At 36.9% G+C, this 26,017-nt stretch overlaps 1 protein-coding gene across 5 annotated transcripts; it reads left to right on the top strand.

Annotated features, from left to right (window-relative positions):
• The first annotated feature begins 5,897 nt into the window (after positions 1–5,897).
• On the top strand, positions 5,898–25,030 carry LOC149172668 (E3 ubiquitin-protein ligase RGLG2-like). 5 transcript variants are annotated; one of them, XM_089424398.1, is made up of 13 exons: positions 5,898–6,329; positions 6,887–6,983; positions 7,617–7,945; positions 8,525–8,609; positions 8,880–9,020; positions 9,157–9,270; positions 9,443–9,540; positions 10,154–10,233; positions 10,321–10,426; positions 10,538–10,665; positions 23,338–23,521; positions 24,426–24,482; positions 24,580–25,030. In XM_089424398.1, exons 3-13 carry the CDS (start codon positions 7,739–7,741, stop codon positions 24,658–24,660), a joined length of 1,281 nt encoding a protein of 426 aa, XP_089280524.1. In that variant the 5' UTR covers positions 5,898–6,329; positions 6,887–6,983; positions 7,617–7,738; the 3' UTR covers positions 24,661–25,030. The 5 variants fall into 5 exon arrangements, with proteins under 5 accessions (XP_089280524.1, XP_089280523.1, XP_089280527.1 ...); XM_089424400.1 differs by lacking the exon at positions 5,898–6,329 and adding an exon at positions 6,383–6,524; XM_089424397.1 differs by lacking the exon at positions 6,887–6,983.
• Positions 25,031–26,017: the final 987 nt, after the last annotated feature.

The raw sequence follows: 26,017 nt of genomic DNA, 5'->3' as shown, positions 1-26,017 counted from the left end.
GAGTGGCACTCGGTCATGAGGACCCAAAGAACCAAGGGCATAGAGAAGACCAAGCACCCAAGTGTTATGGAGTATTTTAGAGGAAGGAGACATCATAACTCAATTATAAAATAAGTTTGAAAAAGTTACGATGGAGGGAGCTTCCAATGTTTAGTGGCACATGGTCGAGGGAGATCCAAAGGACCAAGGGCGAGAGATATAACACAGGGAGATAGGCCCCCGGTAAGAGCCTAAAGACCTTATCACCTGAATGTTATGCCATCGGTCATGACACCCAGTCCTATGGAGGAAATGCGATAAAGTGCTAAGCAGAAGGAGCTAAAAGCCAATCGGGGATTTGCGATTTCATTAGGTCATTTCAATAAAAATTACAATTTACAGGGGCTCTGATATAACACTATAGTGGTATATGAAGCCGTCAGTCACAACTCCCGGTCCCATGGTGGAAGAACAAGAGAGGCTATGTAGAAGGGACTAAAGTCCAATCATAATATTGTGATTTTGTAATGTCTCTTTTAATAAAAGTTATGAAATAAAAGGGCTTTGATAGTTCAACACAAAGGAGTATTGAAGGTTGGATGGGTTAGCAACTGAATAAATGCGTACAGAGGAGTTGGTTGATGAAGTTAATGGTGACTGTAGTGATTGTTGGGTCAAGGCAACGAGGACCACGATTCTTAGAGAAGAACTATCGAGCTTTTCTCGATGTTGTAAGAAAACCATCATTGATCTCTCGTGCACGTCTTATAGAAATATATGAAGAACAAAGAATCCATGCAGAAGTATAATCAAGCTCTATGAGCCATGAATAAGCATGGGTAGTCTCATTGGGGTGTGTAAGTGGATTGAGATTAAATTCTTAGCATGGAAAATCACATAGTGAGCTGGTGAAGTAAATGAAGCCCATTATCATGTTTTAATGCAGCGGTTGTATTCGAGAAATGAGACGCAACAACAAAATGGGGTGTCATGCAAGAGTACACCCTCGGGCAGAGTGGATAACGACATAGACAACATTGAGCTCATTGTAGTAGAGGAACAAAACTAAGGATTGCCATTGAGCAATCGGGGAATACAATATTGATGTGTATTTGCTGAAGAGAGTGGAGCAGAGTGTGCGAAAGTTGAGCAACTGACCCAAGGGTTGAAATGAAGCAGAGTGATGTAGAAAGCCTATAGGTTGAGAGAAGAGTATATGTGGTTGTGAGTAGAGGATAAGGTGTTGCTGTGTGGGGTCGAGAGAGCCTGTGGAATAGTAGAGGACCTAGAGCAAAAGTATGATACTGTAGTGAACCAGATTGGTATTTCTCTGTATATGTAATTGCCCTTGTTTTCAGTTTGAAAATTACATGAAAGGTAGAACGATGACTAGAGGAGGTGGTGGCTTGCATACATAAGAGGTTGGTGCCTCTTGGCAAGTCGGTGCTTGCTATAGTAAGGGGGTTGGTGCCTCCTGTGAGTGGGTGCTCACAAACAGTTGATGTAATTAAGTAGGTGCTTAATTTACATCATAATAACAAACAAATTGGTGGTTTTTTCCTTTTGGGTTTCCACGTAAAAATACATGTGTCAAAATGTGTGTGTTACTCATGTGATGGATTTTATGTACATGTGAATGCCTTATCTTGTTGATCATCTGTATTGTGTATAAAAGCTTTTACAAGTAACTAACCATAGCGAAAAGAGTTAAAGACTTATACTTAAAATTGAAAGAACTTCACTATTACTAATTCACCCCCTCTCAGTAATTCTTTATTCCAACAATTTCTCTATGGGTAGGTTGAGAGCATCTAACATTAGACACTAATTATGTTTCTCCTCCCCCTTTAAGTAATTCTTTATTCCAACAATTTCTCTATGGGTAGATTGAGACCATCTAACCTTAGACACTAATTATGTTTCTCCTACTTATTTTTAAAAAATAATAAAAAATTCTACCAAACTTACTAAAAAAAACTATAATTTACATTTATTATCTCCTTAATAAAATATAAATAAATAATTTGCTTATTTAAATACTATACACATAATTCAATTCCATTTCTCTCCAAGTATTTAAGTTTTTTTACCTATAATGTAATTAATCTTACTTCAAGCGATAACAATGTACCATAATAATAATATGGCTCACTAATTCTTAGACAACATTAACTCGAACTTTCTATTCCTAGAAAACAATAGCTTGACTTCTCTTCAGCTTGATCACGCCATTTACTTTTAATGAAATCACGACTAACATCACACCATTTACTTTTAATGAAATCACGACTAGTTTTTGGTTTCCCCTCTGAAACGACACTTGGCAATTTTAAAATAACCTAAGTCGGTAAGTCCCCTCCTTCATAGCAACTTAACATCCACGTGGGGATTAGGTAAGTTCCCTCCTTCATAGCAACTTAACATCCACGTGGGATTATGAGATGGTCAATAATTTAAATTAATTAAAAGAAATACACATGAAATAATTAATGTCAGTAAATTCCCCTTTTCGTAACTATTTAATTGAAAAAATATGTGTTAAAAGATGAGTTGACTATAATATTTATAATAGAGTGAGATTTCGATTTGATTTCTATAATGTTTAAGTGTATAATAATAAGGCGTTTATCTCAATATGTTAACGATGCATTTTATTAATAATTTATTTACGTTCTAACAAAATATTTACTATTATTATTTATATTATAATAATTATAAAATATAAAATATTATTATAAACATTTTAATATATATATTTAGGAAAGAAAGATGATTTATAAAATATTTATAAAATAAAAACCATAATTTTAAAAGTTAAGTTGGAATGCAATAACAACATTTCTTTTAAACATGTAGAGTTATGTTTGTTTTATGTGATTATTTAGCTTGTAATTATATATAAAATTTATCTTTTTTAGTTTTGATTTACCATTGTTATCATAATAATAGGTTTTTGAATTAGGTTTGAGTTATGTTTGTTTTATGTGATTATTTAGCTTGTAATTATATATAAAATTTATCTTTTTTAGTTTTGATTTACCATTGTTATCATAATAATAGGTTTTTGAATTAGGTTTGGAATATAAAGAATGATGTAATATATTATTATTATTATTATTTAATAGATTTTAATATAATTTATTATTAAATGAATTAAATTTTAAAATTTTAAAATTTTAAATAATTAAATATTTATTAAAAAAAATGTTCAATGTAAATATAAATATTTTATGAATTAATATTAACTAAAATTTGTGATTTAAAAATAGTTAAAGTTAATATTTTATAAATTACTGTTATCTAGAATTTGTGATCTGAAAACAGTGAAGGTTAAGAGACATATCTTATCAATGATCATTTGAATAGGTAATGAGTCAAATATAAACTTTAACACTTATTTATTTAAATTGGAAACATATCTTATCAATGATCATTTGGATAGAGAATGATTCAAATATAAACTCTACTACTTACTCATTTGAATTTGACTTTCTCTAAGGAAATACATGTTTTGAAGCATTAATCATATGTTTTATTTATTTATGGATACATGTTTTTTTATTTTTTCTTCTTTGGGTTATATTGTTTGAAAAAGACTCTTGAATATTTCTTTTATTTTAAGGTAAATCTTATAATCTTTAGGATACACGTTTTTTTTGTAAAGAGGTTCATTTTATTAAAAGTAGAATAAAACATACAAACTAGTTTGCCTTAGTTCACCAATAGGAAACCAAACCATTGACAAAACCAAAGCTTTTTGAGCATCCAAAAATTAACTCTATTTTAAGAGTTCAAAATTACAACATAAAAACCACAAGGCATATGATCTATTAAAACTAATACACCTAAAATACTAAAAAAGCTAAGATAAAAATAACCAACAATATAGTGAACAAAGTGCATCAACCCGCTTGAGGAGAATCTAATTCTTCGACAACAATGGGTCCTTTATTGCTCCCTGTGAGCAGCGTGGATCTGGAGGGAGGCCCAAGTGGCCTTCAACCTTTTGCAGATTCCAATCCAGTCCTTAGCCTGCAAGTTGCAACTCATCTAGCATCATCAAGATTCCCCCAGAGCTTCATTTATGTCAGAAAGGGCTCTCCTGATATGCATTTTAATGTGCCAATAAATATCGATGGTATGCATGTCCTAGTTGAGTCTTCCCTTTATATGCTCGACATTTGGAATCCATTTGGCAAAGCCACCTACAATTCCCACTTTGGATAAACATTCCAGTTCCACGTTATTCATTATCCCACCTGATAAGTTTCATCCTGAATTTGAGAGGTATGATTTCTATAACACCTTGTTGAGACCTCTACATGTTGTTGGGCTCTACAGTGGCAGGGCACACCTTTGTGTGACCTAACTTGCTATCGAGGCATCTACTATATTGCTTAATAATGACAGGGTCGAAACTCAATCGAGGGTAAGCTAAGTGGGAGGCATAGGTTGGGTGGCCTACAAAAAAGAGCTAAAAAGACAAGGATTGCAAACAGAGTGGAGTTGGGGAGGTGAATAAGGTTGAAATAGTGAGATGCAGAACTGGTACTGAGACAAACATGTGAGCTTTAAACTAGTCCTTCACAACCTAGCTTATGCCAAGCTCAGGATCGAGGCACAAAACAAGACGGGGGGACTAGAGATTGATCATAAAAATATGACACAAAACAAAAAGGGGAGAGTAGAAGTCGAGTGATAGAAGGAGGCCAATGAGGAGCTAAGCTCTTGGCTTAGGAGGAAAAAATGAGAGATTGTCAGGAAAGCCAAAGTGGAACTTAGCTCAAAAGAGAAACAACATAATGATGGATAAAAGGCACGTTGGGCTAGTGATTTAAACCAAAAATTTATGCTGCCCTATAATGAATTTCCAATGCTAGACCCAGTACCCATGAAAGTGATTGATTGTTGTAAAAGAAACCAAATTGAAATATAGAACTTGACCCATATCAAATTTGGTTGGTGTCCAGGTCAGAGACTCTACGCCTCACTGAATGATGAATTCACTTGGTGCATTAAGCTGATAATAACAACCACGATCTTGTTTGAATCTCTCCACTTACAAATCTACACTTTCGTTCAAGCATTAAACCTCGATAACACATTATCTTGAATTATGTATGAAATGTAATCCTCCTTACCTCATGAGATGATGGCCATGCCCTGCCCCACCAATCCCCTCCCTAAGACTTGATATGAGTATTCAAGGCATAAGGTTAACCCTTAAGTCATATAACCAATTAACCACAAACTTTTATGCCGAATGTACTTTCGTTGTACCATGTGTAACCACAAAACTTAAAGCCATTAAAAATTGTATATAAATGAAGAAAATAACCATTTCTTCTAACCGACTAAAGTAAATTATATATATATGTTTGTTTGTTAAGTTGTTTGAGTCTTGAGATGATCAGAGGTTTAACCTTTGGTTTGAGAAAGTGCGACTACGTATCTAAGTCGTCAAAATCACCTAGTCCGCACCAACCCTTAATATCGCTGGATTTTTACCCACAGAATATATCGCTGGATTTTTACCCACATAATCACATAGCAAATGACTTAAGAATTTACCCATCACAATTTCTACAAGCTAAAAATATAATATTTTATTTATTTATATAATATAATATTTAAATTATCAAATCGGAATTTGATAAATCAATAACCATCTTTAAATCCTCTTGGCATGTGGCATGTGGTTAAGATTACCATGATTAAAGATCATGGTATTGTACCTCGAGTATCCTAATCGCCCCATTTATGAAAAGGAAGGTGTCTTAGACTTTAAATTCCATTTTTTAATGATCTTGTAATTAAAAATTAAAATCATATTAAAATAACCAATATTTTAAAATAAACCAAAATCCAAAACCCACTAATCGCATGAGCAAAATCCCCTAACATGAACCTGAAACTGTAACTTTCCTCGCCATTTTTACCAGTTAAAAGGGACAATATGTATTTCCTATTCCACACCGAATAGCACTACTATTTCTGACAATGCACGGATCGAATCCATCAAAGTGATAATGAAAGAGTATCGTTTTCTTCAAAACTGCCAGTAACCAGGGTTTCATGCGATTTTCGGAAGCACTTTCGAGCTTATCTCTAGTTTCCACCGTCTTCAATCAAAACTTCATGCTCGAAATGAGTTTCCTTCCTTCCCACTTTCCCTCATCTCCATTTCCAGGATCTGCCCGAGAAATTAAGTAAACGACCGCAATATTTAACTGTAACTTGGAAGAATTCCCGCTTCTGCGACTATCTTGGTCCCAGCCACTTTCCGGGTTGTTTCGATCTGTTCCGTGAGCGCACTTGGCTTTAGGAAGCTTCATATGTGCCGGCTTTAGGTAAATTTGGTTGAATAAATCAACTCTTCGGCTTCAGATTGAGGAAACTTAGTTTTACACGCAAAAAACTCGCTATATTATCTTGTTCTTTTAGTTGTAGAGGAAAGTTCCAGTTTACATCGCAAGGAAAGGAACCGTTGATATTTAAAGGAATTGCGAAAAATTTACTGTATTAGAGCGAGGAGTCATTCTTTTGTGAGCTTTTAAACTTTTCCGAACTGGTGTTATTCAAAATAGTGCTGATCGGACTTTCTTGTTTTTTGTTTTTAAAGTCTGAATGCAATTATATATATATGATAAAATTGTAAAGTTTGCGAAAAAAAATGTTGTTTGTGGGTCTTCCATGCCCTCCATGCCGTCAAATTTGAAGTTCATTGTAAGTTTCCTGAATTTTTCAAGATGGTAAACGTTTTCGGCAAGGGATTATTTTATGTTGTTTCCGAGCTCCTGCTGTCTTAGCCCTTTGTGAAGTGTATATCTGATGTAAATTGCATTATAGCGTGGATTCTCGATTTTGAAAGAGACTTTCTAAGGCATTGAACCGGGAATCATAACAGGAGCTTCACTGCAACTCCGCTTACTTTGTATATCAGTGGAAGGGTTTGGACGGAGAAAGTTCTCTTCCGCTGCCTTCAGAGCGTAATATTCTATAAGGTAGGCTCTCAGAAGTTGCCTCGGTGGAATTTTCAATCTTGAGCAGGGTTCTGTGCTTCTGTTTTGAGCGGATTTGCCTTCTGTGTATTTTTAAATATCGGAAATCCGAGGATTTGTTATAAAACATCATCCTGAACGGACGAGGCCTCTTGCATCGAGTGTTAATGGGATTTGCATGTTATCTGTAAATGTGCTGAGTTGTACTTACAACCTGGTATATATCACCGCATTTTGTTTTCCTAATTTTGTTTCTTTTTCATTGGTATGAGATCGGCGAGAAATGGTGGGGTTTTCTGTTATCAATTTGTTTTTAGTAGCAAGGCCGGGTTTTGCAGCAAACTTTTGTCCTTTACTTCCGAAGCTTGATCCACTTCTTTGTCGGAATTACCATTGAAGTTATAGATATTATATATATATATATATGTTTAAAAGCTACAATGTTTAGCTTGGCAAGTCTTAAAGATATTTTTTCGTCACAAGATCAAAAAGTTTCAAATAAGTTGTATTTAATTTGGGTAATGAACATGTCTAAAAACTGTTTCTCCAGGAACCGTTTTCTTTATGTTGCAATTTTAATGTCAATATTCTAATTTATTATGTTGGTAATCCTTTTATAATGTTGCCATTTTTCAGATCCAATTTCCTGGGATTCTGTTTATGTTTTCTGAGGCAAGTTTATCTTCAATTCATTAGAGTTTGTGGAGAATATTATGTGCCATACCTGCGAAACCTTGCAAAAACTCAAAATCTAGGCAATGGGAGGCAGACATTCAAAAAGTATTCGCCCGAGGCGTTACAGTTCTTCTTCGTATGGCCCTTCACCAGCATGGGATTCTTCATCCTATGGTCCTTCACCAGCAGTTCCATCGGAAACTTATGCACAACCAGCACAACCAGCGACTAAACAGAAGTTGCAAAGGAGATACTCCCGAATCGCTGACAATTACAATTCACTTGATGAGGTATTCTTACTCTCCTCGGTTTTTGCATACCATATATGTTGTTAAAAATTAAGTGTTTACTACTTTGCACTTTGTTTTTTGGATGCCATACATGTTAAAAATTAAGGGTTTACTATGCATTTTCAGGATGGGTTGTTGTCATTTCTTTGTGATGGATTTGAAGTCATATGGTTTTTTCTTATTATTAATCAGATATGTGCCTTAGATTATATAACTTATTCGTTTCACCGGTTTTCATATTTCTTAAAGCTTAGTAAACATTTAAATCCAGTGGAATACTTAATTTGAATTGAAAAATAATGCTTATTGTTGAGATCATATTCAGTAGTATTAATTCAAGACAATTAAGTAATTTATTTAGGTCAACAAACAACGCAACAATTTTGGTCAGAGGTTTAGTCAGATTGTAATGCTCTAAAGAACTGGCTTTGCATGGGTTTCGATGTACCTGATTATGATATTTGAGTAATTAGCTTGTATTATCGCATGTATTTCAGTGTGAATTGGCTTGATAAGTTATGGTTATAAGCGCTATGGGGAGAATTCTCTGATTTGTTTCTATTTTTATCTTTTTTGTAGGTGACTGCAGCTCTTGCACAAGCTGGCCTCGAATCTTCCAATTTGATTGTAGGGATTGACTTCACTAAGAGCAATGAGTGGACAGGTAAGTTCTATTATCCATGATCCTGAAGTTTTTAATGTCATAATTTTCATTCAAGTTAAAATTTTAAAATAGCCAATCTGCCTCTATCTAAATGTGGCCCGCTATGTTTATTTGCTCAAGAACTGTTAGTGTGTTTCTGTAGGCAGCTCATATATATTGAATACAACTTCAATCAGTTTTTTAGTTTAAGTTGATAATTCTGCAGGCTTTTTACTTTTCAATCCAAATCAAATTAAAGTCACCACTTCAACATTTTGTTATGGATTTTAGGTGCAAGGTCTTTTAATCGCCGAAGCTTGCACCACATTGGAGACACTCCAAACCCTTATGAACAAGCGATTTCGATAATTGGGAGGACCTTATCTGTATTTGACGAAGACAACTTGATCCCTTGTTTTGGTTTTGGGGATGGCAAGTTTTGATCTCTATTTCGATTGAAAATCTTGTTTGAATTTGGCTCAATTTATTTTTCTTATGTTGGTTAACATGAATTCATAACATATGCAGCAATATGGTTATTGCTAATAACGTGTTGTTTCTTTCACAGCTTTGACACATGATCAAAGTGTGTTTAGTTTCTATCCAGATGATAGGTTATGCAATGGATTTGAAGAAGCGTTGAGACGCTACAGGGAGATAGTCCCACATCTTCGACTGGCTGGTTGGTTAATGAAACTTTGACATTCCACCTGAAGATATGAAGATTAAATAACCTTTAGCATTATAAGCCTTAAGCTAGGAAAGAGTGTCTGACTGGTTTACTTGATATGTGTATATGTTGCATATGTCCTGTGTTTTCTTATACATTTCTTGTATGTTCTTTTTTTATTTAGGGCCAACATCTTTTGCCCCAATTATTGAAGCAGCAATCCGTATTGTGGAACAGAGTGGTGGGCAGTACCATGTTCTCTTGATAATTGCAGATGGACAGGTTGCAAATCTTCTCTATATGGATTGGTTATTAAAATGAATTGTTAGTTTTGATGAAGGGACTGCCTTGTCTGTTGTCTGTTTAGTCAAAATTTTTAGCATTTCTTGAATTATTTATACCACATACCTTGAGAGCAATGGGTGTTATTATTGTTTTACAGGCATTGTTGTTGCATCTGTACAGTGAGCAAAGTTTTGATCCTTATTTTGAATCTTAATGAGAGTCTTCAAGTCCTCTTAGGCACAATTTTTTTTTATGGTCATTAGTATTGTTTTGGTTCTAAACATAAACTTTTGTGAATTGTCATTATGGCCTTTGTTGTTGTGTAAAGTTTTACATTTTCATCGTTGGTTGGATCTATACAAACTAGCAATCTTCAATTCCTCTTCGGTACAAGATTTCTGCACTATTTATAATATATATATTGAGCATGGTTGTTCATGTTGTTTGTGCATTAAGTGTGGTTTTCCTTAATCATGAATCATGATCATAACCTTCCTTGATGCTGCACAGTTTGTTGTTTTTTTGATCATGACAAAAAGTAGAATCTTCAAATCCTCTTGGGCACAAGCTTTCTGCACTTGATCATAATATGGCTGATAATTTTGTGTAGGTAACAAGAAGTGTTGACACTGACAATGGACAACTGAGTTCACAAGAACAGAATACAGTCAATGCAATAGTGGAAGCCAGGTAATCGTATTGATAAAATAGTGTAGTGTCATTGTTTAATTTTGAAGTTCACAATATTTAACATTGAACATATTGCTTTTGTTGCAGTGAATATCCACTATCAATTGTCTTAGTTGGAGTGGGAGATGGGCCTTGGGACATGATGCGGCAGTTTGATGATAATATTCCAGCTCGAGCATTTGACAACTTCCAGGTTATCTGACATGTTTTTTTAAAAAAATGGAGAGAAACGTTGTGTAATTTGTACTTCTGTACTTGCATTAATTTGCCAGCTTAATTTGTAATTTTTCTTTTGGTTTTGCAGTTTGTGAACTTTACAGAGATTATGTCGAAGAATGTTGCTCAATCTAGGAAGGAGACTGAGTTTGCCCTTGCATCACTTATGGAAATACCATCTCAGTACAAGGCCACACTGGATCTTCAAATACTGGGGTAGCTTGAACTTTCTTGACATCATTTTCTCCATCTAGATTATAATAGTGAGACTTCTTTAGAGAAAAATTGGTGTCAGTTCTTTTTCTTATCCGCTGATGCCAAAATATGGATAGTTATTGCTGTTTGCTCTTTGTAAGAATTGTTCGAGTATAATTGACAAATCCCACTATACTCTATGTTTAAGACTAGAAAATTTGGATGGTTTTTCATAGTAATAGCCCTGGTTCAGAACAACCTGCTACAACTAAGAGTGCATAATGGGATCTTTAAGGTTCATTTCCAGTCGATATGCTACTCTCGAAAACCTCTTTAAAACCTCTATTCCCAACTCAATATATAAAGCTTTCCCTGAGTAACCCCAAGGTTCCTATGCACTCTGACCATAGAATCCATCCATTATATTGTGTAATTACCTCAAATAATTCTTGCAACTTTGCCCTATAGGCTAAGATCTCACTATCTTAGTTCTAACTTGCTTTAATTTAACCACTACCAATGGGCTTGCAAAGAAGTGATAGGCGCAGGAACAAAAGTCATCTCCACAGCTGTTTCACTATAGTTATATTTACAGATTGTTACAAGATTCCAAAATGGGGAAACCTGTGGAATGCGTGTGTGTCTAAGGACCGTTTTTCTTGAGTTAACTTAACAGTTGCTTCTATTCACCTCTGTATTGATGTGTATGGTTCAATATCCCCACTATACCCTTCATTTCTTCTCTTTCACCATTTTCATGTCTTCAACAATTTGGCTCTGTGGGTTGTGGGGTTATGTTTGTATTCTTGTGGATCCCCACAAATGTGGGTTGTACAAACTTACGTTGTTTTGGAGGCCTGTTCATGCTTCTTGCAACCTAGAGTTGTAGTCATTCTAGATTTGCACAGCTGGGTCTTGTGGTTTCTACCAGATTGTGGCTATGTTGCTTTTTGGTCCTCAGCTGGACATTGACAATCATTCTTGCAGTCTCCTTGCACTCTGCAAATCTTCACACTGCACACTGCAACTTCGTACGTCCTGCAGGTTGCAACTAACTTAACTGTCCATGAGCTTTACACTTCTGTGAAATCAACAGATCTGATTTAGATCGAATCTCACCACTTTGAGGTTGATGTTCCCCATTTACATTCAAGTGCCAGGGATTTTCACTGAAACTTGTCTCTTTCTTGGATGCATCTCTTGTATTTTGCTCAACTACTATCAATTTAATATTCAGACTGGCATTGATTAGGTGCTTCTCTAACGTGATTATAATCAAAGAAACCTTCTCCTCCCTCTTGTACGAATTAATCAGATAAGGTTTGTCATCCTCTTACAGTTTATATTGATTGGCACACCTTAAGGTCATTATATATCTGCTCCACATGTAGGGACTATCTACCTTATCTCACAAATGCCCATGGGCAGTTCATCCCATTCGAGTTGACTAGTAAAATGGGAAGAGCTCATGAACTTGAACTCACACTATTTTGTGACTATCAACTCTATTCATTGTATGGAATCGTCCTATAAGGGATTCAGAGCTGGATGGGCTTTAGCATCTAATATAAGTCTGTCAATCAACAACTCTAATATAAAGTTCTTCTGACTTCCTGGATTGAAAATTGCAGCCACAGTAAATCTTTTTATCTTCATCTTGACAAGGAACATATTTTCTCTTTAATTTGCTTTGCTTTGAACACTTTGTTTACTATCTTGTTTAGCTTGAGCGGTTAAGAACTTCCTTTGGTTGGGTTTCAGTGTGGGGGAAATCACAACCTCTTCTTCAATCTGCCAACCCCTCTTTAAGTGCTTGCAAAAGTTATGGATCTTTAGAATGGTATTGACAGCCTTTGGGTTTTTTTTCCTTGGCCTCAATGTACATAGCTTTTGCATTCTTCACTAAAGGTGTAAATATCAAATGACTCAATGCCTTTTTTCAGTGTAATCGCGCAAGTTGTTGTCTCTAACTCATTTTCAGCTGAATTGTGCAACTTATTGATGATTCTAATATGATGTCTTTTTCTTCTCTAGAAAGTTGCAACTATATGGTATTCTTGTGGAATTCAGCACTGTAATCATTAACCTTTTGCCATGCTTTTGTCCAAGGTGCTGTCATTCTCTTTCATATCCTCAGGGGTAGAACTTTTGCAATTATTTGCGTAAATAATTTTTTCCCAATTGAGGATGGGAAGTCTTACTTGTTTGCTGTGAGTAATTGCTTTTCCGCCACGACATGTGTTAAATTTAGATAACATGTTCTTTGCTTAGGTTAGATACTTCATTAGATCATTAGCCCATTTGTCAATTTCAATAATCCATCACATTGATCATGACAGTAACTGATGAAAGAACATTAAACATGAACACAGAAGACAAGCCAAGACAAGAGGATGCAGAAATTGGCTCAAGCCAGGGAAAAACCCCAAGATGGGGAAAACCCTTTATCAATTCTTCTTATTATCAAATATAAAAAATTTCAGCAGAGAGAGATAGAGTACAATGGTTCAAAGTCAATACTGACTTGCCAATTTGAGGATCTGACATTACAGCCCTTAAACAAATAAATTATTCACTGCAATTGTGGCATGAACTGGATGTATACTGCTGAAGAGGGTTAGACTGATTAGGGTTGCTTATGGATCTCTGTTATCCCTTCTAACTGCACCAAAACACCTCCTTATAACAGCGACTGAGCTTGATATGTGAGGAACTATCCTGAGGGTTGGTCTACACTCATATTAAGCATCTCGGCCTCCTTTCTATAGGCTATACAGACTGCGGCCCTACCTGAGATAATGAATCAGAGATGCGGCCTCATGAGGAGAGGATTTTTCCTTTAAATTAACCACAGATGAGCCCAGAAATAATTCCACCAACTCGGCCTGCCATGCTGCTCTCGGACTTGCAAGGATGAATTTGCCCATACTAAATTGTCCAGACCTGTGGCTGTCCATCTTGGAGAGTCTCGGCCCTAATGCAGAAGATAACCCAGAAACAAACCCTCCTTTGACCTTCTTCAAGAACTCGGCTACCTCAGACATATATCCAAGCATTTTGATGCCTCAAAAATGAGGGAGAAGGCACCTCAATATATACAATTCGGTGGGGGTCAAGGGACATGACCATTGGGCTTGATGATCTGACATAAGGGTGAGGCCGAGTTTGGTCCTCTCGAAAAGAGGAATTCAATGCCATAATTATCTTCTTAAATAGACCCGTCTAGAGTGAAATTTGGCCTTAGTTGCCAATTTCAACACTCCCTTTCAACTAGGGAGAATTCCACCTGCCAATCCATTTATTAACATGCCATCTTGTCATTATGCGCCATCTCTGCATCTCGTCTCAACTCTGCTGAACATTGATATAGATAACAAAGAAGAATTGAATGAGAGTGAGTCACAAGACCTTGCCACTCTTCACTGACAAAAGTCAATGCTCATAGCTAGAAGTCGAACCCCAATTGGACTTGATCCCAAATGATCAAGTTGTTGAACACCATGCATCCTAGATGTATGGAGTACAATAGTACATGATGCGTCTATCAATAGTGCTATGGTCCCTATCCACTTTTCCCAACTCCTTGGCCAGATGAGAGGTACTTCCCATGTGTCCCAGACAACATGGGTAGGATGATGCAGGAACACTAGCAGGGAAGGAATATATCACATCTTGCTCATAACCACACGTAGGGAAAGGAGAAACCACATTCTACTAACACATATCGCAACCACACGTAGGGAAAGGATGAACCACATCCTACAAACACATATCACAACCACACATAGGGAAATGATGAACCACATCCTACAAACACATATCACAACCACATGTAGGGAAAGGATGAATGACATCCTACACGCATACAAACCATCGAGAGTAGGGAAAGGATGAACCACGTCCTACATGCATGCCAACCAATCATTCGTAGGAAGGATCCTACTCGTGGTGAAAGGATGAACCACGTCCCATTGACATGTTAACCATCAATTGTAGGGAATGAGCATCCTACATGTGGGAAAAGGGTGAACCACGTGCCATTGACATGTCCATTCGTAGATGCCTGAATGCATCTCTCATTGGGGTATCCGTAGGAGAAGGTGAACCACTCATCCTGCTCATATGCCATAGGAGAAGGTGAGCCACTCATCCTGCTCATATGCCATAGAAGAAGGTGAGCCACTCATCCTATTCATATTTAATCAACAGTAAGGGAAGGTGAGCCACTCACCCTATGCATATTTAATCAACAATAGGGGAAGGTGAACCACTCACCCTACACACATGTGTTATCAATCGTAGGGGAAGGTGAACCACTCACCCTACACACATGTCATCTGTCACAGGGGAAGGTGAACCACTCACCCTATACACTGCGCACCTATAGAGGAAGGTAAACCACTCATGTCGCTCATAGCTTAGTAAGTACCCCAAGCCTCCAGGAACTCCTAGAGCTCAATGTTCCGTCTTAATCAAAGATCCCTTCATATAGGGGATAAAGTCAGGCTGCTTTCTGAAAATCAAGACTAAATCTAGGTGATGATATTGTTGATCGAATCATCAATAGCTCCATCCAGCAGCATATATATTCATACACGATCTTTTAATAAACATATTGATTAGAGATCTTAGCAGCACTTAGTAATCCTCTGCTTCTAAATAAAGAAAATATTTAATTGATCTTACTCCCTCTTGCTCAGGGAAATCACAAGCCTAAGCTTGGCTTTCCGAAGTGCAAAGTGCCCATCTGGTAGCCTGCTCATCATGAGAGCCATCTACTATGTAGATATAAAGGTGGACCTTAAGAGATACAACACTTAGATGTGCTTATACCATCTACCATACTGTCTGCTGTTGAAAAGTGTAACTGGGTTCGGTCTTCATAATGAAATGTAAATAAGAAAAATAAAATTATTTTATTGACTTGCTTCATGGGTTTCATGAGCAAGGGATTTTGTTTTTGAGTCAAGACTACCATTGAGAGTCTTTAGGATTTATTTGTCATCTAGTCATAAAATGTTAGAGTCATTGTCATGTAATGAAGGCATGTTACACTTTGTAAAAGGTCAATCTTGTCTATGTAAAGTATCCTCTAAGAAATTGTCATCTATCCTTTTCAAGTCGGCCTACAACGATGAAGGAACTCTCTAGAAGAAGTTGGCCTAACCTCCAACAGTCATGTCGGCCTAAATGACATGGTATGAGGTGTATATATAAGCACACTCGGCCTCCATTTGAAGTAAGTAACTCGACTTGAATTCAGTGAAGAAAAAGTGCGAAGAAAAGAGGAAGCATAAATGCGAAGAAGAGGAAAAAGAAGTGCGAAGAAAGGGCAGTGAAAGAGTTTCTTTTGGGGCAGCGAAAGACATTCTTCTGGGGCAGCGAAGAAGGGTTCTTCTGGACCAACGAAGAAGGAGGTTTCTTTTGGGCAGCGAAGAAGAGATTCTTTTGGGGTAGCGAAGGAGAAGTTTCTCCTAGGGCAGCGAAGGAAGGATTCTTCTAGGAGACTGAGATATAGATCTAGAGACCGAGATTCTCTAGAGGAAGTCAGTGATATCATAGAGACCGAGTTTCTCTAAAGGAAGTCAAGAAAAGGTAGTGTGAAGGATAGAGACCAAGTTTCTCTAGAAGGAGCCGAGGAAAGCAGTTCAAGATCAAGAAGAAAGGCGAGGAAGGGAAGAGGTAGAGCATCAAGGTTAGTGACAAGGTTCTTGGGAGGATACTAGAGTCAAGGGTTTGTGTCATGGTCTTGGTACTTATTAATTGAAGATCTAGAAGAAGAATTTTGATTGGGTTTTCCTTTCAAGAGGTGAGAGGTTTTGGCCTTGGCTGAGAAGCCTACATACTGTGTCACTTGTCTTTTATTGTGCATATTGGTAATTGTCTTGATGAAGAGAACACAATAAAAACAAAACAAAGAAAAGATTATAAGCTAAGAAGTAAAAGTGTATCACAAGCAAGTATCAAGCAGAGAAATCTTGTAACTCTTAATGCCCTAGATTTCTCAAGCGAAAGACATTCTTCTGGGGCAGCGAAGAAGGGTTCTTTTGGACCAACGAAAAAGGAGGTTTCTTTTGGGCAGTGAAGAAGAGATTCTTCTGGGGGAAGTCAGTGATATCATAGAGACCGAGATTCTTTGGAGGAAGTCAGTGATATCATAGAGACCGAGTATCTCTAAAGGAAGTCAAGAAAACGCAATGTGAAGGATAGAGACCGAGTTTCTCTATAAGGAGCCGAGGAAAGCAGTTCTAGATTCAAGAAGAAAGGCGAAGAAGGGAAGAGGCAGAGCATCAAGGTTAGTGACAAGGTTCTTGGGAGGATACTAGAGTCAAGGGTCTGTGTCATGGTCTTGGTACTTATTAATTGAAGATCTAGAGGAAGAATTTTGAGTGGGTTTTCCTTTCAAGAGGTGAGAGGTTTTGGCCCTGGCTGAGAAGCCTACATACTGTGTCACTTGTCTTTTATTGTGCATGTTGGTAATTGTCTTGATGAAGAGAACACAATAATAACATAACAAAGAAAAGATTATAAGCTAAGAAGTAAAAGTGTATCACAAGCAATTATCAAGCAGAGAAATCTTGTAACTCTTCATGCCCTAGATTTCTCAACATTCTTTCCAAGAGGCTATGAAAGGATGTCAAAAATCTGCTCATTTCATCAATAGTGATAAAGCTTGGAGGCTTTCCAATGTATTATAACCAAATGGGTCATGGATGAGTTTTCTGTCTTCATAAGTTAAACTTGCTGCCAAGAACATTCAGCCTCAACGGTGATTCCAGTGTAACCGAATCAAGAAATATCAAATTGTCAATTGAGCTAGCATCAGAATATTCACGGAGTCTTAGATTCCAGCAAATAATAAAATCACAGAAATATTTCAATGAGCAGTTATCCAATATATGAGGCTCATCCATAGATCAATTCATAGTGAGGCATATGACTGATAGGATGTAAGAACAACAGTGATCCCACTAGGTATACATATGCAGACCAACCGCTTCTCCATCTCATCGGACCTTTAAGTGTAGAAAACAAGGCTAGGTATTTCTATCTTGACTTTAAAAGTCAACTCCCTGAGAGGGTCATAAATTAGACATAATTCCCTCTAAATATAGAGACAGTGACCTTGCCAAACATAATCATTGAGCCACCTGTAACCTGTCCTTTTTCTACTATAGACCCTTAGGTCCATGAGCCACATCATCAAGGCATCATCAGAGTCACCATAATCAGTGAACATGACTTGCCTTTATTAGGCAAGAAGAGTCATCAAGTTATTCTGTCAGAGATTCTATAGCTCCCTCTGAAGTCTTACTTCAGTTGGTCCTTCATCAGTCTGCTCCTCATCTTGTTGCAACTATATCAGCAAAACTTGCCCTATCAGACTTTCTCACATGCTCTAACCATTCAACAGTAATTCAAAACAATCAATGGATTTAGCAGAATCATACATGTACTTCCAACTATGTGAAGACACCAAGAGACTTGCTCTGAATCTTGCCTTGGAGAGGTCTGCTCTGATGCTTTTGAACTGAATGCTACAAATCTGAATGAGCCAAGATGTTTTAAGCAATTCTGATTCATACCCCTTATTGTCACTGTTCTGAATATCTTCTGTCATACTCTAGATGGACCACAATTTTAAATTCCAGAACCTGTTATTGCATTCAAATTCACTGTTGTAATTCTGTCACCATAAACTTCTCTGCATCTAGATGGTAGCATATCAATGATACAATCCCAGCTTGGCCAGAATACCAATTTGACAATATATATAAGCTCTATCAGACATAATAATATCATGACAGCTCAATAGCAACTGCATATTCAAGCCTTATGCAACAAACCCAATCACTGGTCATTAACGCCCAGGTGCACCGATCTTCAATCAGTCCTTTCTTCGCATAGATTGACCAATCACTTTGTCACTTACCTAATGTACAACACAACAATTCAGATATAATAATGATTAGATAATTTTGTCAGCAGCCAAGGGCTCAATGCTCCTTTCAAGGAGAGATCAAGCTCTAGAAATCATTGTTTCTCTTGTATACCATCCTTGTACAAGTCTTTCACAGTGATTTAATCTGGTTAGTCAACAAAGAAGCTTGGACGAACTTCTATATGAGAGTGTCTGAAGAAACCTTATAAGCTACTACCATTCCTCCTACGCATTGCAATGTATAGTGTATCTCAGGTATATGCGCACAGGTTTCAGTTCTTTATTGCATAGATGTTCATAGCGTACTTTCCTTCAAAGACATATTTCTGATTCCAGATTTCACATTTGAGTCACCTAGAGTAATCTTCAGAATTTATTGAAAGTGTTGCTAGCTTATATTGCTTAGACTACAACAAACTTCAAACTTCAAAGTAGTAGCAATATATAAAATCCTTACTGCTATAAGTAACACGAACTCCAGGGATGACTTCAGAAACATACCCAAACTGATAGAGGCCGAAAGATTGTGAGGCACATGCAAGACGAAGAAAGCCTTTTTGCCATTTTAACAAGTTCAAGTTACTGCTCAGTGTCAGAATTACTTCTTCAATTTGGAGTACGCAAGCACTAGGTTAGTCCATAGATCTTACAACACTAATGTTTTCTAACCTTAGATTTTGGTCAGTAAGTATCAAAATCTTGTAAGCTGAGCCTCGATCTCCATGATTGTTAACTTCGGAGAAGAATAGGTTTCACGAATCAGTGTCTGATTTAGCCTTACTATGAGGATCTCTTTGGATATGAAACCCTCCATCAGACATACAATAGATCTTTAACAAGGCCAGATCTAGAGCTCGAATATGTGGTGAATTAGAAAACTGCAAAGTAAGAAACATGAAAACCCTTATCAAATAGTGACCATTAATCAATACCCTTAGTAGATCCTTGAGTGATATTTGGAGTATACTTCCCTCAACATTTTTTCGGTCTTCTGATCATGCTTGATTCCATGGATCCTCTTCTTCTTCATCTTCATGCTTTGCCATGTTCTTTTACTTCTTTTTGCTAGTCAGACTTGACTTGCAATCTTAATGAAAGTGTTAATCTAGGTTGTCATTGATGTCAATATGGTAGTGTTTGTGATGGCAAATTTCCTTCTGACATGTGAGGTTGCCCATTGATGCCCATTGATCATGATACTGCTCATGGAGGATCCAAGGATTGAATACAGACGTAATAGAAACAGTGGAACTGAGGAGGAAAGATATTGGAATCCATCATAGAAGAGCTATCGGAGCAGTGTATCAAAAGTCATAGGAGTGAAGAGAAGCCACAAGAGCGACAAGCCAAGACAAAGCAAATCTATTGCATATGCCAAGAGTAAGAGCAATATTGGAGGAAGGAATAAATCGTGGAAACCTTTTAAAAGTTCACAGTGCATAAACCGGAGGAGTTAACATATCATATCGGCGGGTTCTATCGTATGCCACCGCACAAAGCCCCCGATTGCGATTTTATATGCGGACCCGACTGCTCCATTAGAATACACTGTTATGTTATATCGTGTCCGCCTCATCGGAACTTTCATATCACAAGTCTTAACGGAATGTCACAGTAAAATGCCGATTGCGATATGTACTGCGGACTTGATGGTTCCATTATAATACACCTTAATACTATATCGCATCCGCCGTATGAACTTTCATATTGCAGGTCATAAAGGTCACGGTAAAACCTCTGATTGCAATATAATATTGCGGACCCACTGCACCACTATAACATGACTTTATACAATATCGCATAGCAGTATCGCTAGTTTCTAAGGGATGTCAAACCGCCGATTGTGATAAGGTTGTGGACCCGACGGATTTATTAACAACTGCTTAAGATCATATCGCATCCGCTCCGTCGGTAGTAGGGGAATCGCTATGTTATGTGCAAACCTCCGAAAATTGCAATTGTGGGATTAAAGGAATAACTCTGATTTTCATGAATGTTGCGATTGCGATTAATGTGATAATGTTGTGGTTGCGATTAATGTGGGACCTCCATGTGGGTATAGCCTTGGATGAATATTAAAAAAGGGCCTCTCCAATAAAATCTTTTAATGTGCAAACTCATAAGTCGACCTCTCCTCCCAATGAATGTGTCTTTTGGTTATTGGCAAAACTCATATATATACAAGTTGAAATGCTTCACTTCAGGAAACGGATTTCGTGCATCTAACACAGAGAAGAAGTAACAGTTCACAACTCGTGAACTTGAAGAAACAGAGAAAGCCGAAGGTCGAGCGGGAAGGAAGCCGAAGGTCCAGCAGGAAAGAAGGAAGCCAAAGGTCGAGAAATTTTGTTGATTGGGTTAATCTTTGAAAGGCTCGGACCTATGATGAATTAGAAGAAGTACAGACCTCAACCTGAAGAACAATCTTTTTGTGAAGATCTGTTTGACCTCGAACCAACCAAGTAAGATTTCATTAGTCATCAGTTGAAGGGAGCAGTAGACAACACCAGCGTTGAAGTATTTGTGAGTTTGTTCCTTGGAAGTAAGATACTGCGACAATCACTCCTAAAGCAGTTATTGCGACAATAAGAATAGAGGCTTGAAAACAGAGAATTGCTTTTGTGCATACATTGAGGCTTAGCGTAGATATCTTGTTGGAAAGACTCCTTCATATGAAGACAGGTTGTCATTGATGTAGCAGTGAAGTTGTAGATAGACAAAATTCAGTGAAGAAGATTTTGGGAGCAGAGAATTACTACCAAACATATATAGACAATATATAGCAGAGGGTTGGAGCCCATGGGGTTGGTGCCTCAATATTGGAAGGATCATTGTCCTTGGAGTTGGTGCTCCTACCTTGACAAGATAGGGTTGGAGCCCTTGGGGTTGGTGCCTCAAAATTGGAAGGATTGGTGTCCTTGGAGTTGATGCTCCTAAATCCAAGGTTGGTGCCTTGACAAGATAGGGTCGGAGCCCTAGAGGTTGGAGCCTCACAAAAGACCAAGTTGGTGCTTGGCAACAGGTTGGAGCCTGGGGAATTGAAGATCAGTGTCTTCATCAAGGGTTGGAGCCCTATATATTGTACTTGATTCATTATAAAGATTATATTAATAAAAGCATTTATTCCTATTGCTTATTTTGTGTTCTAAATATAATTGATTTAACTGGTATAAGTAACAATTGAAAAGGAATACTGATTCACCCCCCCCCTTAGTATTTCCAACAGAAAGAACAAAAGGGCAAAGTACAAGGATGAAATATCTATAGTAATAACCAAAATGTAGAGTACTTATCCTTTTTGAAGAGGTTTAGCTTCCTCATGATCTTGGACTTGTTCACCAATCTTGTCTCCATATCGTCATGATATCATATCTGTCAAACTCAAAAACTAGATTCTTTTTGCAGCAGAAGCAATTTGTTAGGGTTTCTTTTTCTAGGGTCTTCCAATCCAAGTCTCGTCTAGGGTTTATGAATCCTAGATACCAAAAATATTCAAGATGTTATGAACTGTAAGATCTACAAGCCCTATATCCTTTTCAGTCATCAAGATCTACCATGCAAAGCTTCTACAAGTATGCAGCAGAAACCCTAATGCATTTCATTTCTTGATCTCAAGATCTAATCTTCACATTCAACTAAATACTTGGAGTGCTACCATTTCAACAATTATATGTCAGTCTCTGATCTATATCCATGCAAACCCTTTATCTTTCAAATGACCATCATGAGCTAAAGAACTTGCCACATTATGAAATGCACACAACAATTTTACATACCTCTGCTACCTTATCTCTTCTTTGCAAAGATCCCATTCTTCTTTAAGTCCAATCATCCTTCAGCAAACGTATATTTCCAACACAGGCACCTCAATTCATTGTCCTAAAAGCTATAGGGTATGATCCACAGGGTTATCTTTGCAAAGTCCTTTGTCACAGTTTTCCAGGATCACTGCCTTCATGGTTCTGGTCCCTTCCTCAAACTAAGTGACTCAAATTTCTATGCTTGCAACTGTGATCTAATCCTAAAAATTATTCCTTTCAGGTCGGCCTCATTAATGACTGCTAAACACCCTAGACTTTTAGCTTTTCAATGTTTACAACATTACTCAGTGTTTCTCAGATGTGTTTGGTTAAATCCGTGAAATTGTCACTGATTGTATGCTGTACAGTCTTGATCACATATTCCACTTGTCTAGATCTTTCCTCCAGTCAGCTGGAATCCACTTTGAAAGCTTACTTTCCTGCAAACTTAAGTAGGGCAGGTGATATAAGTTGTCTTTTTTATCTGAATATCACATCAGGTTGTTCTTGTTTTGCAATAGCCTTTAGAAATATATACAAGGAAACATTCTATTTTTGCATCTTCAGTAATCTTTACAATTCTGCGTTATTGGCACTGACCATTTTCTCTTTCATTGAGGAATCTATTATGGGCGATTGCTTACTTATATGAGTTGTGGCTATCTTGAAATTTTTGAATATCAAAACTGTAATAAGTAATTTTATTTGAAATGCTTTGCCATTAATTACATTTCAGTGGGAAATTTAATTACCTTAAGCAAGTTTTTTCACAAATTATGATGGAAGTAATTTGTATAGGAAAAGATACCTCAATTATGTATATTCCTCTTCATATATTAAAAAGCTTTGCTAAGGAAAATAGATTCTGTTGATCACACGAAGAGTGGTATTTTCATTCATTGTGGTTGATAAATAATAGGTACATATCTTTGATTTGTTGATGTGCTGCAGTCGCCGCAGAGGCAAGATGCCTGATAGGTCTCCTCTTCCGCCAGCACTTGGCAATGATAATTATGCTGCAAGGCAACAATATCAGCGTGCAGACAGTTTCCAAACAAATAGCTCCCGAAATCGTTGTGTTGATTCCTTTGCAGGATCTGCTCCTCCAGAAGCCAAGGATACACAGGATGCTCAAGTAAGGAATTGTTCAATGCAAATTTATTTGATATGGCTGAGCTTCTCTTGCTAATTAGTTTTCTTGTCATATAAAAATTATATATATATATGTGTGTGTGTGTGTCTATATTAGGGTACTCTCTTAGGCTCACTGTAATATATATACAAAATCAGACCCAAAAACAGCAATTATACACAAGTAACAATCCCTAATCCAAGTACCATACATCAATTAGCTATTTTTTCATGGACTTTTAAGCTGTAATCAGATCTTGGTCTCCCTAAGACTCTGATGTAACCTTGAATTTGGAGGGTGACTCAGCTGTAATCAGATTTTGGTCTCCCTGACACTGAGGGATACAAACCTTGAATCTGCAGGTTCATTCAGAGGGTCAACTCTTACTCAAGGTCCAACTGCTGTCGTGTGAAGCATTCCATCATTTTGCTAATCACTGCACTGGCCCTTATAACAGCCCTATGTGTCTTACCATCCTCATTTTGTACCATCCTTATTTTGCCTCCCCGAATCCAATCCAGGTCCTCTTCGTAGGCCTTCAGTTGGTCCTTATATTGTCTTCTTACATGCCTAATTCAAGGGAAAGCTCTGAAAGCTTCCCTCTTTATCTTCCTTAAATTCGACTTTATGATCATAAATTCATGAAAATGGAATAAGCAGAAGAAATCCAGACCTCAGTTGCCACGAAGTCAGGCTTTTTACTTACTGCAATCCCCTGAAATGAAGTAGAAAAAGGACAAATGCAAAATCTTTTATTATTTGGGGAAGAAGGAACTGGCCAATCTTTCTCCCACCACATTTACTGCAATTATCTTTATGTTGGACACAGCGCTAATTGTTGTGTAATAATTTTTAATATCGATTTAAAGTACTTCCTCGATTTCTGAAATTGCCTGCCTTTTTGCAGCTGTGTCCAATCTGCCTGATGAATGCTAAAGATCTTGCTTTTGGATGCGGTCATCAGGTAAATTAGATGAATATTATCTGGTTTTGCCTTTAGTTGGAGTCCTTTAAATTTATATTATTTTCTTACTGTTTTACTAACTCGTTTCTGGTGACAGACCTGTTATGACTGCGGACAGAACATTGTTACATGCCCTATATGTCGCAGTGATATCACAACCAGGATAAAACTGTATTAAAGTCAATGCAGATTTCGCAGAAAGATAAATATCTATTATGACTTGGCCATCTGAAATACGCCGAATTGGGGCTGGATTGGCATGGGTCCATGTTCTATTGTGTGGATTTGCACAGTAGCTACGAGAGAAAAGTTTATTATTATTTTTGGTGTATATATTTTCTGCATGCACCTTCCAGAGGTTTTGCTTGGATTCTAAACCAGAATCACTAAATTTGTTCAGTTTGTAGATAATGCGTAATGCCCTTGTTGGACAGACCAAAACCAATCTTTATAATTTTTTTTAGCACCGATGAGAAACGTACATTTATCTTGTAACCTGAATGCAATTTTGTAATTTATTGAAAGAGAGCTAGAAATTTGTAATGTCAGCGAAATGCTTTGCATCTCTTTTTATCATCCATGGAAATTACTCTAAATAATATTTTGTCCCAAGGAAGATGCGATGCTGCCATTGCTTTGTATGTCTGTTGATTTTAGAGGGGTTAACATGTCTGGTTTAGGGTGAAGTACGTTCACCTTCTGTATATGCTGTGGCAACCTTGAGTTTATCTCTGTTTCTTAATAAGCCATAGTAATCTGATTGTGCTGGAAATCTCTTTATACAGAATTTCTGATTAGTGTAACCGCTGTCGGAGGTAATAATTAAATCAATATTTATATGTGTAGTAATTAAGAATAACGGCAACTGCTGTGATTGTAGGTTAAGATCAATGTAAAAGGTAATAATTCATTGAGAAATCTAAAGAAAAGTTATGCAGGTCAAAATGAAAGATTAAATTACATTAACATTTATTACAATCTGTAAACAAGTTTGGAATCTCTTGAATATTATCATTAGATTAGGACTCATGTTATTTTAAAAAATTAATAGCATTTGATGTGTGGTAGGGCAACAAGATTAAAACTAGTGGTAGAGCAACAATCAGTTATAAATGTGACGAGTTTGTAGAAGGCAGCATCAATATGGCTCATATAGACAACCACAAATTTGCTACAAACAATACGACTTCTTTTGCACTCTTTTGCATAGAAGATGTTTTGCATGTAGAGACATTAATAAGTATTTTTAGAAGGTACTGTTACTTTCACACTTCTTCATAGTCAGCCATAAATTTGCTATAATTTGAATATATACCCGAGTCTCCTTGAGTCAAGGTTTCATGATCTATATCAAATGAAATAGAGTTTTTCACTGGCACTTCTGCATAGACCATCATAAATTTGTTATATTTTGAATGTTTCCTTGAATCAAAGGTTCATTATCTATACCTAATGAAAATAAAGTATTTTTTTTCAATTTTTAACATCAGGGAAAAAAGTCCTGCCTCTAAGAAAGGAAGTAAATATCATACTTA

Source organism: Pinus tabuliformis, chromosome 4_2 (assembly GCF_031772625.1).
Source record: "Pinus tabuliformis cultivar Carrire ecotype Pingquan chromosome 4_2, CPIR1, whole genome shotgun sequence".
Lineage (NCBI taxonomy): Eukaryota > Viridiplantae > Streptophyta > Pinopsida > Pinales > Pinaceae > Pinus > Pinus tabuliformis.
The sequence above is the reverse complement of the archived record's forward strand: the minus strand, read 5'-3'. Positions and strand labels throughout refer to the sequence as shown.

Coding starts and splice junctions, on each gene's coding strand:
- LOC149172668 (XM_089424397.1), top strand. CDS start 7,739: ATGGGAGGCAGACATTCAAAAAGTATTCGCCCGAGGCGTTACAGTTCT. Junction 9,271..9,442: donor CCCACATCTTCGACTGGCTG/GTTGGTTAATGA, acceptor TTTTTTATTTAG/GGCCAACATCTTTTGCCCCA. Junction 10,234..10,320: donor AATGCAATAGTGGAAGCCAG/GTAATCGTATTG, acceptor CTTTTGTTGCAG/TGAATATCCACTATCAATTG.